This window comes from Cimex lectularius, unplaced genomic scaffold (assembly GCF_000648675.2).
Source record: "Cimex lectularius strain Harlan isolate CLEC.00 unplaced genomic scaffold, Clec_2.1 scaffold5, whole genome shotgun sequence".
Taxonomy (NCBI): Eukaryota; Metazoa; Arthropoda; class Insecta; order Hemiptera; family Cimicidae; genus Cimex; species Cimex lectularius.
The window spans coordinates 3822225-3837396 of record NW_019392993.1 but is presented as its reverse complement, the minus strand read 5'-3'; the positions used below and the strand labels follow the sequence as shown (position 1 = coordinate 3837396).

Below are 15172 nucleotides of genomic sequence, written 5' to 3'. Positions count from 1 at the left end.
TCAAATATATTAACAATAATCAAGCATTTATCATAAAATGTTTTTATTGTTATAAAATATGGACTATATAAAATACAAAAAAAATTATTGTGGGATTATTTCCCACCTCAAATCTTTAAAAAAAATTATCTCTATCCTAGTTGTACAATTATTATCACACTCTAGGGTCTGTTCAAACTAGGCCAGTCCATTTTTATGTTGAGCTTATATCATACATAATTATATACACATTTACACTGTCCAAATTTTTCCCCCTTAACAAAGATGCAACAAAATAACTGAGATTTCTTACATTTCTGATCTTTTTTTTCATTTGTTTTTCCTCAAAAACTATTAAAAAAATTGTCAGGCTGAATTGAACAAATAAAACTAATACAATGAAAAACACCAATTTGGATTCATTAATTATATGATTAGTCTATTTTAGATTTTTAAAAAATAATAATATGAGTATGATAATAATTTGCTGTGCCTTTAAACTTAAAGCTCCACCTACAAAAAAATTTAATATTTCAAACCATTGCCGTACGTAAACAAAAAATAACATACTTCCTGTTTTACAGTATCCTCCATAATTGTAATAGCCGTTGTTACAAACGCACACGGAGCTTAAGCAATCCATTGTATTTTTGTATTCTTCACCAATATAACATTGGCTTTTATTCCAGCAACTTTCTCCCAAGCCTGCAAAGGAAAAAAAATATTAACTTTTTATTTTTCTGTTTTAATGGTATTGAATTACCTCTGTTGCGAATACATTCACCGTCAAAATGGTGACTTGGGAGGCATTCACATTTCTGCCTATGGCAGAAAGAAGCCTCGCCCAAGCCCTCTTGGCATTGATTGTCTAATATGCACGGTGCAAATACAAACTTACCAACTGGAGATTTTAAAAAAACAATAATAAATAAATAAACTGGAAAATAAATTTATACACAACTGTACATACTCGGAAGGCATTCTCTGTTGTGAGGGTCTGAGACAAAACCGTGATTGCAGACACAGTATCCAATTTCATTATTGTCAAAAACACAATTGGACGACTTAAGCGAAGTACAGTCATAGTTCGAATAACATGGTGAACCTACAGCTGTTAACACAAGGTTATATTTCAAATTGGGTGTTTTCAATTTTATACTATAACTTACTGGCAACACAGTTTGTCTGGTCTTCGTTGGAAATAAAATTTGGTCTGCATTCACAGCTCTGCTGATGATAACAGTATGAATGCTCCATGATGCAGTCATCGTCAAAATTACAGTTGTCGCCTATCATATATCCTTCTCCTGAAATATTCAACAAACTTGAAATACTAGAATAAACACAAAATAAAATTGAGGTCTGTTGGATGATGGACTTATTTGGTCATTTCCAATAATTTTGATCTGCCTATTTTTGCCATTTTGGTCTGTCAGTCCTTAGGTAAACTAAAAGATATTGAAATGGCCAAGATATAACTAAGTAATGTATAATGTAATGAATAAACTATAACTCAATAGTCTGTCTCGAGTAGATTTAAAACACATTGAAATTATTGATGACAAAATCTCTTGGTTTATTGGATGATTATCCCATGATTGATCTACTTGCTAAGTGTGGGTCACTAAAGACAGCAAGAATCTGAACAGTCTGTCTGACAGACCAAAACAGCAAGGATAGGCGGACCAAAATTATTACAACTATAAGAGAAAGTGTAGAAAAGAACACATTCTCAGATCGAGGGAGTGAGAGAAGAGAGAATCATAAATATGGTATATTTTATATATATGACAGCTTTTGTGTACTAGCTTAACACAAGTTTCAGTTTTGAAAAGGTCATACAAGATGCCCATAGGGAAATTATTATAAAAGAGAATATAATAACAAATTGTAGAGAATTGAGTGTGCAAAGAAAGAACTTCAACATTCCACATAACCTATGCACAGCCTTGGGGCAAAGCAATGACCCCCAGATTCTTTGTATATTGTCTAAGTGGTATTTATTAGCAAGAATGGTGGGTCCAGACCCCTCGATCCTCATGGAATATCGAGTACATGGGCACAATTGAGATATGTCTGTTTTTATTGGCTTCATGAAAAAGGGTTAATAAACAGTTCTTATTTGTATCAAAGCGCTGATAGAATGTAATTTATTAGTGTGAAAGTAAGAGACCTCGATGAATATTGAGTACCCAAGGGTTGTGCGAAGTCTGGTGTGTAAATGTAATTTATTAGCACAAATGGACAAATTTCTTCTCCAATTACCCAAGAGATATCGAGTTCACTGGATCATTGTGAATGAAGGAAGTCTGGTGTGTGAATGTAATTTAATGGCGTGAATGGAGGGTTATCAGTTTCCAGAGGAATATCGAGTACTTAGGCCAGTGTGAATTAAATCGGGTATGGTATGGTACCATGCCATACCAATTTATCAATGACTTCTTCCCCAATTACCCCATGGAATATCCTGACACTCTTAGTGTGAATGCTAACTAGACTAAATCGTTTTGAAATGTACCTATTTTTATTATGTTTATAAAGTTTGTGTATTTATTACAAATAAATTATTATCCTTGACAGATGAGGCCTTGAAGTCGAGATAAATTGGTGAAATTAATTGAACATATAGAAGTGAATTTTATTTATCAGGTTATCAAGGAGAAGTTGAAACACTGGAAATCAAAACCTGGACTCATCTACTACAGTACTCAAATATAGGTCAAATCTAAAGAATTTTAATAAAACAACTTCCTTCTTTTTTTAAACACAAATAATACATAAATATTTGCTTTTTAAATGCATGGTAAGTTTTTAGAAAATAAAAGAGACTCGATTGATAAACCAGTTAAATAAAAATGAATTAAAATGTAATTTACTGATTAATTTGCCTACTAATTAATTGAGTGATTAATTTAAAATAATGAATTTAAAAACAAACAAATTCCAATAGTCAGAAGATTTATGTTCAAAATGTTTTGTCTCTATAAACAAATTTAATTTGACTGAATTGAAATATATTTTATATTATTTTAAGACATTAAAATTCGTTTTATGCCACATAATGGAATTTAATACTTGAAAAAATGAAAGAAATTAATAATGGTTCAGTAATTAACAGGTTAAATCCAGTTAAAGCTTTCCAAACCAAATAATAATTAGTATTGTCTTATAGTTAAAACTTTACCTGCTACTAAACTGAAGTAGGGCAAAATGGGGAACAGAATTAAATCTAAATATGCTAGCATCCTGCTCTGCATATCATTAAATTTTTCCGTTTAGTTGTAAGTTCAATTCAAATCAAATATACTATCCCGTTTTGGCATGAGCATTCAATTCAAACTGATACCTTAAGTACACACCGTTTACCGTTATCTTAAAACAATATAAGATAATGTAAAAATGGTATGTGTTTTTAATCTTAACTTGGGCAACACAGGATTATTTCCTAGCAGAACCTATTTTTATAAATATTTTTCATTTAAATTTCTTTTAAGTCGTGTGTTATTGGATTTTATTTCTTTTGAAGTTATATGAAATTTAACCAACCAATCCATCCCTAAGTTACGTGTTTTTTTCACATTTACTCCTATTTTTATGTCCAAGTTTAAAATAATGGTTAAATGCACCCACACACATGTACAAGATGATAAAAACAAAATTGATATTGATTTTGATTTGAATTGATATTCATTCATGAGCTGGAATCTCATTCATTCATTTAATTGAAATCACTGAATATAGAATTTCTCTTAATATAAGTTTGTAGGACTTGGACAAAGCCCAAGTAAACGGGCTAATGATTTTTCTTACCCTATGGCGATCAACCACATTCGGGTTATTTTCTGCCTTAACAGAGTGCAGATTATAGTAATCCATGAGTGAACCTTGCATGCCCTTTCTACAAACAAGTTAATATCGCTTTTTCATATCAGTTTAAGGATTCAAATAGCGCTTGTTACAAAAAATGGTATAACAAAAAAATGACAATTTAAAAAAATTTATTAATTTAACATAATATAAATATATATTAGGTTTCAATTATACAACATACACATATACTATTTTTATATCTTCTACATGTATATGCAGTATTGAAAATAACAAAATTTAAATTAGCACGATTTTCAATTTTGTTATTTTAAAAAATGAGACAATAATTTCTATCTGTTTATCTTTTTCGTCATTCACATACACAACAATTTATTTGTGACTGAAAAAAATTCTTTCTAACCCCCCTTCCAAATTATAAAATTAAAACATTAAAAATAAAACATCAATATATTATATACAATGTCTATAATTTATTTAAACATAAAAATATAGTGATTCTATTGGGCTTTTTTAAAAATATAAAATGGCAAGAATTATTTGTTACATCAAAATTTGATTTTTTTAACAATTTAAAAAAACTTTTAAATTGTTTCAACACTCTCGTGTTAACATTTGGCACAATTGTAAAAACACTAGTGTTAAAACAAATTGAGCAATACAAGTTTTTATGTATAATTGGCATATATATAATATTTTTAATTATATTATTTATATAAAAAGATTATATAATATAACAATGATTAAATTATAATAAAAATCACTGGTATATTTTATAGGAACAATAGTACTTATGTTTGATCATTGCACAAATATAAAATATTCTACTGAGAATAGATAATTTTCAGTAATTCTAAAATTGAAAATATTTTCTAATAATTATAAAGATTGTAATTATTACAGCTGGGAGGTCGAAAAAACCAAGTGAAGAAGTGCAGCTGTTTATCACAATAATAAAATCTATTAAAGCGATCAGTTATGGAGACTTGGGTTTAGGCCCAGGGCGAAGTGTGTTGTTCCTTGCTTTAATTCTTGCCTGTAGAGTCAGCAAAAGACCTGCGAGGACGTCATGGTTGTGGAGTTTCTTTCCAAAAAGAAGACGCTTTACCGAGTCGTCGTAAGTGAGCAGCGCAACCATATTCTGAAGGAGAAAACCTTGGCAGTATTCCATTAGCTGGCATGCATTGTACACCTTTAGACAAACAAAAAATATAGTATTTCTTCTGTATGCTGTCATAAACTGTTGTATACCTTTGCATGTATATACATGGAAACTATATTGTCTAGATCGACCATCGTTGAACACTGAGCTTCACAAAATCTAAGTAAGCCATCAAGCTGGAAGAAGTTAGCGGCTGCCATCAACTCCAAAACGTCATTCTGATCTACTTCAAGCCCTTCGCAGCCACCATTGTACAAAAATTGCATTACTAACTGCAATTGAAAAATAAAATTGTTTAAAGTTACTGCAAATATAATCATCTGCAAAAAGATTTAGTTTTTCACTAGTAGAGATTTACAATTTTATAGGTTTTTTTTTCATCTTATATAAACAACAAATTAACAGTCATGAAGAAAAATTTGATTAGGGCAGCCATTGAGCCTCAGGCATTGAATCTTGCCAAAGATATATTCTTCTTGGCAGAGAAGCGAGTTTGCAATCCTGAAATAGTGGAATTCATCATAAACACAATGCAACGTTTAAAGACACTTCTTCTGGAGGATGAATCCTCTGGGAAATTTTTCACCACCCTGTTAATATCTATAAGAAAACTACTTATAAATCTACCGCTCTGTGAGGTACACTTTTCTTATTTATTTTTCCAGTTTCAAACAAAACATTGCAACATATTTATGCGTTTGTGTTATCAAACCCCTGTGATATTCATCCAAGTTTTTAAATTTAAAGCAATCAACAAATTAAGTTGAGAAATTTTCAAAGTTCTTTGATCAAGTGTAACCATTTACATGTTGTAAAATATTATTTGCGAGATGATGAACTTGAAGTTGGAATGCCTCCGATTATCCTACCTATTCTTACTGGGATTTCTTCCTGTGGTCTATGGGGTGATGAACCTATAATTTGATCGTTACTTATGAACTTGGTCTGCCTATTCTTGCCGGGTTGATCTGAAAGAAGTGTTTTGGCATTTCGTCTTCTTCAGTGTGCTTGAATGATTCTTTATTAAAAAGGACAAATTTAAGGCATTATCAAACAAAGATAACACCAACACGTGCACCACATTTAATATAAAAGAGTCTTGACTTCACGGAATCACACAGAAGACAGCGAATTGCAACTTACAGATCAACCCAGCGAAGACAACAGGCCAAAATGATCGATAACGATCAAATTACATATTCTTACTGGGTTGGGCATACAAAGGAGTTCATATTTTGTCATCTTCAGAGGTGTAAAAAAAAAACCGGCCATAAAAGAGAACTTACAAGAACAGACAAAACAAGATGATCGGAGATGATCAAGCTCAAGTTTAAATATTAATAAAAGGCCGACTTAACTGTAAACAACAAATTAAGTAACAGTTAATTGTTCAAGTAATTCAATAACAGTTTGATATTGTTTTTATGATATAAAATTTATCTAGGTAGAATGGAGTAGAAGATTTAGCATTGAAGCACATTTAACACAACACTGCCATGAGATCCTCGATGGAATCGCTAAAGTAAGGATTATCGAACAGAAGTTAAAGAAGGATTTAATAATGAAGGGGAAAAAGAAGGATTATCCTCCGTTAGGCGAGCGAAGCTATGTTCAAATTGGTATCGACAAAACAAACAAAATAAGGTAAATATTTAATTAAATGCATTTATCGTTTATTCCTGACAGTACGTGATTTAACGTAGGTGCATTTTGACCGAGCCTTGTGAGAATGTTATCCTTCTAATAAAACAGGCCAAAGACTTTAAAAAATGCCTTTTGGAAATAGTCGTTGATCTCGAAAGCAATGAAAAGATACCCGAGGAGATGAAAGGCGTGATAAGAACGATATTAAGGAAATTCCTTTTTTCTCTGGCTATTGATGCAAACACAACGCTTAAACTTAAAAAAGCAATATACGAAGTACAGTAAGTACACTCGTGTTGTTTTTTAAATGTTCTTAGTGCGTTTTAAATCATTTTTCTTCCAGGTATCTAGTGAAGTCTTTTAAAAGAGTCGATTTTGATTTTAAATTCAAAGTAAGGAAAATACAATTACAGACCGACACATTATTAAGGGACAGTAATTACGCTTTAGAATTTGGGAGGGATGCGTTAAAACGAATCGATTTCAAGGGAGAAATGCTGGACCAGAAATTGAGGTACAGCAAACTACTGATGTGGCCGTATGTGGGAACTGTCTTTCCACAGGAGAACCATCCTGCGTTTAAATGTACGACGTTTGCAGAGGTTGATAATAGTGAAATAGCTTCAATAAACGAATACTGACATTTTGTGTTTTAAAACTATTTTTTACGAGTTTTGTGATTGTATTTGATGATTTAAATGATTCATCAGATTTTTAATTATTCATTTTATTTTTTTTAATTTCAGTCTTTTTTTGACAAACGTATTCTACAAATGGGCATTTCATGTTTAAATATTAGAATGGTCTGTTGTAAAAATTATTCAGATATCGTGAGATGCGGTCTGGTGTGACGTAGGTTTCAGAAAAATGTTGTAAAAATGTTTATACATTTATATGTATATAAATAATTAATAGGTCTTTACATTGAATTTGGAATTGTGGAGTCAGAAAAATCCAAAAGTACAGACAAAAAACTGACATACAACCTGTACTAACCACATTATCCAAACCATATTAAATTAAAGAGAAGGAGGAATAAATATAACAGGAGCAGGCATCGATAAAAGATTATTACAATCAACAACTTGGGAATGATGTACCATTATTTAGAAACTAATGTATTCACCTGGAAAATATGATATCGGATGTCATTAATTTGAACTATTGGAGGATTTCCCTCGCATAGTTTTGAGCTGAGCATCCCTCTGAACCTTGGCGATGATGTTACAAGAACGATCTTGTGCGCGTAAAACACTCTTCCTTCCACCCTAAACTGCACATCTGAGAGCTCGGGGTTGTTCACGAACTTTGGATCTATTCTTGCGCCACCGTTTAGTGTCGAGTCCCTGATCGGCCTTATTGGCTCCCATCCATAGCAAGTTGAAAAGATATCGGCTAAAAGTAACGTTGTCCCTTCGTTCTGAAATTCAAATTGTTAGTTTTGTTTAAGGCAAATAGCAATTTACATGAGTCCCACCTTGCTGTATCGAAAAATGTTGAAGAGAAGTGGAAGGCATTCGTCTACAAACTGTGCTGAGCAATCATCAGGCCAGACATGCAAAAAATCCTGCAGAAGTTGATCAATCATGCTCTCGATATGGCCGTGTGCGGTTGCTAAAGTTGACATCCAGCAGTGTAAACTCCAGCACACACCCAAATTTCTCAAGTCAAGAGTTATTTCTAAATTTTGAGTTTTTTAAATTAATATACAAAATAAATAAGTGATTAAGTTGTAAATTAATACCAAGGTGGTTGTTTTCAGTGCTGTGATACATGGCCTCTTGTAAGCATTTTATTTGTGCTTTACTTAGTTTAAGTAACTGGGCTGAGTTGCCTTCACCAACCTATGAAATTAAAAATATTATAACATATAACAAATATATACAAATATGCCAAATTAGAAAACTAAGTTTGGTTAAGCGTTCACCTGTCTTGAACGGCGCTCAGCAGTGAGTTGATTCGTCCCTTCTGCTAGTATTTCCTCCAAAGACAAAACCTCTTTTGTATTTTGGCTCAATGGATGCGACAGCAATTTATGCAGTACTGCCCTTTGTCCATGAGCCGCTGCGACCGCAAAAGCACTGTAGCACCCCCTTTGAGCCGCTCCTGAGTATGATCCTGAATCTTTGTAGACAGTAGAAAGGAATGGGTGTGCACCGTGAGATAGAAGTAAAGACACCATTTCCAAGTTGCCTGATGCTGACGCAACCTGTCCAAAGAATTCAGAAATGGTCAGGTATAATCTACGTGATGCTACTGAACATAATTACTTGAAGAGGGGTCATCGTAGATTTTTCTTCGCTCAACCTCGCTCCTCCTTCCACATGAGCCCCTCTCTCGAGTAAGAGTTTTGCCACTGGAATATTTCCTTGCAAAGCAGCATAGGTCAAAGCAGTCCAATGCTGGCTTTCTGCCTGTACATTTGGACAACCCTTTAAAAAAAAATTTAAAAAATAATCAGAAGTTAATAACACTTTTTTATATTATTTTTTGTATATTCACTAGTTTTCGTGGTCTGCTTGACCAATTAATATCTTTCAATTAATTAAGGTTTTTAGTTGAGATAAAAAAGTCAGTGTCACGAGCGGGATTCAAACCAAAGACCTTCGGCTAGATACGCCGCTACTCTATGGTAGTCACCTTTGATCCACTCGGGCAATAACTTCCCATCTCAACCCCACCTTTTGAATTTTCCCTTCTTTTTGCCATTTTTCAATTAATTAATTAATTGAAAGATATGAACTGGTCAAGTGGACCACGAAAACTAGTGAATTTAATAAGTTAAAATGAAGTATATCTTCACTAAAGCTCTCTGTGGCCATTTCATTTGTCGCCGAGAATCAAATAGATTACACGACCTTTGAAAAATGGTAAAAAGGAGGGAAAATTCAAAAAGGTGTGGTTGAGATGGTAAGTTAGTGTCCGAGCAGATCAAAGTCACGATAGCTCAAGTGGGAGAGTAGCAGCGTATTTAGCCGAAGGTCGTGAGTTCGAATCCTGCTCGTGACACCGACTTTTTTATCTCAACTAAAAACCTTAATTAATTGAAAATTTTTTTGTATATTATTCAGATATCTTATTTACCTGTGTTCCCTGCGGAGGAGTTTCTAAATCAGGATCGCATCCAAATTCTAATAAAATCCTAACTGCGTTTTCATCATTATTGACACAAGCAAGCATCAGAGGTGTCAAGCCATTGTCACCCACTGTATTTAACTACAAATTTTAAATAAATAAGTACTAAAAATATCAAAAACAAAAAAAATGTTGTACCTTTGTACTGGGTAGAAGTTGTAACGCATGCGGCACCATCTCTCTGATTCCAGAGCCTAACATTCTAAAAGCTAAGCCTACTTTTAGCTTTTTGACAGCTTCAACTTCTTCACCACATCTCCTTGATATACTTTCATCACATCTATATTAAAGGTGTTGTGTTAGTTGTTAGTTTCAATAAAAATAAATAAATAAAAATAAAAAGTCTTTTTGTACCCGGGCTGGCGAACAGGAGTGTCGACACCTGGCAAAAGAAGTCGACCCGCTTGCATTATATCATCCTGATCCACGACTTGAGAGTGTCTGTACTGTGCATGAGCAGAGGCAGTCCTTACCCATTCTAAAAGAGGAGGGAGTACAACATACGCCCTTTCATAAACTAATTCTTGCACAGATCCACAGTGTTCGAGCTGAAAAACACAATTTGAAATGTTGCTGCAGTGTTTGAGCTTATTAGACTTACCTGTGAGCATCTCATGAAGTAAAACAGGGCTTGAATGGCCTGCGGTGAAAATTGTGGTCTTGAGTTGAGCACGGATGACGAAGTACGAAGAAGATCTGCTAACTCCTGGACAGACGCTACGCATGTAGTCAGAAGACTGTGCTCCCTCTTACTTGAAACTGAGCTGCATGTTGTATCAGTCGCGACTGAACTAACACTTGCCCATCTAGGCAATGCAAGTGTTCCTGAATAATTAAGATAAGTTAACAAAATATAAAGGTACATTTGACATCAATAATTGTACCTGATGCTGTTCTCCCTGTGTTGAGGTGGGCATAAGGTTGTAACAATCCCCACAGGTCACTATTGTTTGCTATAGCATGCTCAAACATAGATGCCGTGAGAACCGTTTCTGGTTTCGATGGCAAACATTGGAGGATTATCTCTTCCAATAAATTCTCAAGTCCTGCTGCTAAATAAATTGCTGCATACCTGTAAATATATATATTTTTTTAAATGTCTTATATGGGAGTCGGATGAATTTTTAGTTTTAAACTTACTCATGTACAAATTTCCCTAAGCGGACATCAACCATCCAACGGTGAAACCGTCCGACTGAAAGATTGAGACCAGCTCTTTGTGATTTGCTCTGTTTCATTTGGTCACCTGAAACTGCAAACATTGCTCCTGATCTCAGGCAAGCCTAAAAGTTATTTAATCAATTAAAAATAATTAAAACAAACTTTTATCTTTATAAAATTACCTTTATGCATGAATCAGCTAGTACAGGACTCAAAATAATCCTTAAAGATGATGCTATCTGCAAATGGATTTGTTTTAAAAATACTGTTGACATTTTTTTTTTAATAATGAACATACTTCATGTTTACCACACATGGCTAAAGGTTTTGAGAGCCTTTGTGCTTCCCTTCCTATCCTGACTAACGCTCTCTGAAGGAGGTATGATAACCTGGGAACCGTTTCCATTGCTACCCATTCCATTGAACATCTCACACGCCCGCTCTGCAGTACTTTAAGTACGTCGTGATTTGACCAGGGGAGTTGTTGCAGCTCAACCAATCTAAAAGATAAGAGTTTCTTAACATTTCATGGCAAATAAAACCAGGCATTACCTGTTGTGGCTGTCGACCCAGACAAATTCGTCTGCAGATGTCACATTCGTGTTTATTGTTTCGAGAGAAGAATGCCTTATAAGTCTTCTCACTGCTGGCTCGCTTCCTTCACTCCCACTCAGACTAGAATATGTAGAAGTGGAATTTGAAGTGTGGGATCTCATCGTCAACTGCTGGATGGCTAGTTTTATATCTTCAATGCCAGATCCACATGGAACCAACTGGAAATTACAATATTAAATTTATTTATTTTTTCCATGAGAAAGTAAGTAAGTTTTGTAATAACCTTTGCTGGGGTTGCTCGATGTCTACTTCTACTTTGTACACTTTTCCTATTCGACCTACTCTGCCCTGCCATTATTCCCGCCGAGAGTCTTCCATCTTCTGGCACTGAGTTTAGAGGTGGTCGGTAGTGATGGTGCCTATCTGCAGTGGGAGATGAGCTCAAGTGTCCATCGGACATGGAGGCGTGCCCAGAAGTCCTGTTGTCGTCGGATGAACTTCCGTTTGAATCAGCTCTCCTCTGAAAATGATACAAATTATTGAACTCTTAAAAAAAATTCATATCGCTAAATTGTATGATTTACCTGAAGGAGTCTGAGCTCGTTGACATGATGATGAGGGAGTGTCGATAAGTTGTTTTTGTTTGATAATTGTCTTGGAGTTGTTACAGGCCTGGACGGCAGGGTCTCCGCATCTTCAGGCCTGCTCTCCTTGTTCACATTGCTACTGCTATTGCTGGTAACCACCTGGCTCGTGCTATTTAACTAAAATATGACAAAAGGAAAGTATATTGTTTAATCTGAATGACAAACAAAAAATATAAAACAGTTAATATACTCGAATGGGAGTCGCTGGTTGTGAAGGTGCAGAATCTGAATTAGACGATGGCGATGACGTTTTGTTGCTGGAAGAGTTGTACGGAACCAGCTCCCTGCTCCCGCTGCCTGCACCGCTTGGTCTAAAACATTTATTATTTGCTTTATTTATTTAAAACTCACAAACTAAATTTAACATTATTTTCTGAAAGAAAAAAAGGATTTAACAAATTTATGGATTAAGATTAAATAAATATATTTTTGTTGCAAATGATTTGTTGAAAATTAAAATAAATAATTTCAATTTAATACCATTGCTAAATATTTTTATTGTATAATTAATTTTAAATAATATTTTTACCACGAAATTTGAAGCAATTTTATTAGCTGTTAGTCCCTAAGTAATCTCATTTGAAATTTTGAAATTTTCTGATATTAATTTCGGTGCCTGCCAATCATGTGATCAATATGTAAATTTACCGTCGAATTTGCATTTTAATTATCCCTAGGAAATGGCGAGGGAGTCTTGGGAGTAAAAAGTGAACCATTATGCTAAAAAGATCACATATCTCCAATGGATCCAGGAAACAAACAAAAAAGGGAAATAGCGTGGTATTATCTAAGTTTAAAATCATTTTTTCATAAATGTTCACTTATCGTAATAAGTTATTGGGTTAGAAAAAAAAATCACCCAGCAAATATTTTATTTAAATTTTTAGTTTAATTTATTTAAGATAATCTCAATACTTAAAAATAACAAATAAGTAATTTAATATTTAAATTAATTTTTATTAATCACTAATGTAAAAAAAATAAAATAAAAAAATAAAAATGTTTCTCTATAACTGAACATGTGAAGGAAATTTACCTTTAATACGATTTTTTTTTTTTTACCTTTTAGCAAATTCACCATATTTATTTATGTCCAAAACAAAAATGACCACAATTATGTCAAATTGTACTACTTTTTTTAAATTTGTACTCCTGTTTCTTCTTTCTTTATTGTTTATTTTATTATTATTATGTTTAATATGATTCATGATAACTTGTGTAGCTTATTAATGGCAGTAGTAGTAGTAAATAATTATTAAGATTTTATTTTAAAAATGTTATGTATCATTTGATTTTTAAAATGAAAATAAGTGACTGTTGCAATCAGTATTATAAAAATTGATTAAATAATAAAGAAAATTGAAAAAAAATAATAATAATAAAAAGTTAATTAAATCCTAATTATTACAGTCTAGTAAAAATAAATTGTTTTGTTTATAAATCACTTTTAACGCATTACTAATAACATTTTATTATTTGTAATTTGTTTTTATACTTTTATTTTAGTAAATTGTAATAATCAAAAATCTGATTATTTATGATTAAATTGTAAAATATTTAAAGAAACGGTTGAAATTCCTTTTCTTTATTTATTTATTCTCCTCCTCAGAAGTTTTATTATTGACTTATTGACAGTAGTAATATTTGAACAACCCCAGATTTCCAAGATTTCCTTACAAAAAACATATTTTTAATTTTTGATAAAAATGTTAATACTCAGTTTTTAAATATGTCATTGATATGCAAACCACTAAATTAAACAAAATAAAACAATGCTACTTACTTAAATTGAATTTATAATTAAACAAGTAAAAAAAAATTATATATCAACTTTCTCCTCTAAGAAATTATGTTTTGAAAAATTTAAATAACAGAAAAAATACAATGAATCGTTAATAGTACTTTGAACTGTTAATCATTTAGCATTGCAAATGTTAAATTTTTGCAGAGAAAAGAATATACTGTGTAATTGTGATTGTGTTTCTTAATATTTTCTGTATTATTTTAATCATTATAAAAGAGACCTTTCATCTTCGTAAGGGCCTGGTACAAGAACAATACTTTTATAAGCGCCATCCTTTTCACAAAGTATGAAGTTACTGTCCGACTCCTGGTGTATTTTGATCTTGGAAGGTAGCGGAGATTGGCCCAGCTCCCTGCAGAGCCGGCAGTTGCAGTTTTCAGGACAGCAAAGCATCAGCCCGATAGCATTTTCCTTCTTCCACGAGGCTGGATACACACATTTAATCCCACAACAGACTTCTCGTTCTTCAGAGGCACGTTTGATACTGGGCGAATGAAGGGAGCAGGCCAACCCCCCCTTCGATAGCCGAATCCGAGCTATCAGTTCCCACCTTGTGGGAATCATTTAAGATGAAAGTCTGGGCATCTCTATGAGAACCACACGTTCAAAAGACAATAACAACAACTTTCATACAACCGATGTTTCCTTTGCTGGCTTCTCCGGTTATAATCAGCCACTTTCATTTTCCACCCTTATACAATACAATCAACTCTTACACAATGGACATCACTCACAATTAATTTGAGTACTTCTTATTCAATCTGGCTATTGTATAATAAGTATTTTAATAATTTTAATAAAAAAACAAAAAAATGTATTATATTTTTCTGCTTCAATAATTCGCATGCTATTTAAACAATTAATTAGCTAATAACTTTTTCCATTGTAAGCAATTTTATTTATTATATATAATGGCGATTATATAAAAAAATAAAATTAAAAAATAAACAGAACTTAGTTTATTTTCAAACTTAAAAATATTTATTTATTTTTGTCAATGCTTAACTTTTCTCTTGTTTTAATATATAACATTTCAATAAAATACAAACAGTCATAATCCGAAGATTTACAATAAATAAAGCTATAAAATTTGCACTATGACCATTCATTGATTTAAATATTAAATTTAAAGGAAAAACATAAAGGATACTTATTTACAAAACAATTCTAGCTCCTTTTAAATCTTCTCAGGTCTAATGTTGATTTTTTATTTGAGTTAACTATTGATTAAAAACCATTGATTATTATAATATGAAT

At 32.6% G+C, this 15172-nt stretch overlaps 3 protein-coding genes across 4 annotated transcripts in view; 1 reads left to right on the top strand and 2 right to left on the bottom strand.

Moving 5' to 3' along the window:
- Positions 1-42: 42 nt before the first annotated feature.
- Positions 43-3877, bottom strand: LOC106666122 (prion-like-(Q/N-rich) domain-bearing protein 25). 2 transcript variants are annotated; one of them, XM_014393043.2, is made up of 6 exons: positions 3790-3877; positions 1149-1286; positions 950-1090; positions 743-880; positions 550-684; positions 43-492 (listed from the first exon to the last, which is right to left on the bottom strand). In XM_014393043.2, exons 2-6 carry the CDS (start codon positions 1273-1275, stop codon positions 419-421), a joined length of 615 nt encoding a protein of 204 aa, XP_014248529.1. In that variant the 5' UTR covers positions 1276-1286; positions 3790-3877; the 3' UTR covers positions 43-418. The 2 variants fall into 2 exon arrangements, with proteins under 2 accessions (XP_014248529.1, XP_014248528.1); XM_014393042.2 differs by lacking the exon at positions 3790-3877 and adding an exon at positions 3164-3343.
- Positions 3878-4661: 784 nt separating this feature from the next.
- Positions 4662-15172, bottom strand: part of LOC106666119 (ankyrin repeat and BTB/POZ domain-containing protein 2) — a 39914-nt gene continuing 29403 nt past the window's right edge. The window contains exons 4-22 of the mRNA XM_014393039.2: positions 12302-12422; positions 12049-12228; positions 11748-11984; positions 11462-11682; positions 11208-11409; positions 11092-11148; positions 10889-11031; positions 10633-10820; positions 10350-10573; positions 10103-10296; positions 9887-10028; positions 9698-9829; positions 8884-9045; positions 8541-8822; positions 8358-8457; positions 8091-8293; positions 7740-8033; positions 5059-5241; positions 4662-4999 (exon numbers count right to left, since the gene is read on the bottom strand). Coding sequence (XP_014248525.1) covers positions 4784-4999; positions 5059-5241; positions 7740-8033; positions 8091-8293; positions 8358-8457; positions 8541-8822; positions 8884-9045; positions 9698-9829; positions 9887-10028; positions 10103-10296; positions 10350-10573; positions 10633-10820; positions 10889-11031; positions 11092-11148; positions 11208-11409; positions 11462-11682; positions 11748-11984; positions 12049-12228; positions 12302-12422 — 3481 coding nt within the window. The 3' untranslated portion in view covers positions 4662-4783. The remainder of the gene's footprint in view (positions 5000-5058; positions 5242-7739; positions 8034-8090; positions 8294-8357; positions 8458-8540; positions 8823-8883; positions 9046-9697; positions 9830-9886; positions 10029-10102; positions 10297-10349; positions 10574-10632; positions 10821-10888; positions 11032-11091; positions 11149-11207; positions 11410-11461; positions 11683-11747; positions 11985-12048; positions 12229-12301; positions 12423-15172) is intronic.
- On the top strand, positions 5241-7265 carry LOC106666121. Its single transcript, XM_014393041.2, has 4 exons — positions 5241-5607; positions 6414-6613; positions 6673-6894; positions 6957-7265. Exons 1-4 carry the CDS (start codon positions 5377-5379, stop codon positions 7252-7254), a joined length of 951 nt encoding a protein of 316 aa, XP_014248527.1. The 5' UTR covers positions 5241-5376; the 3' UTR covers positions 7255-7265.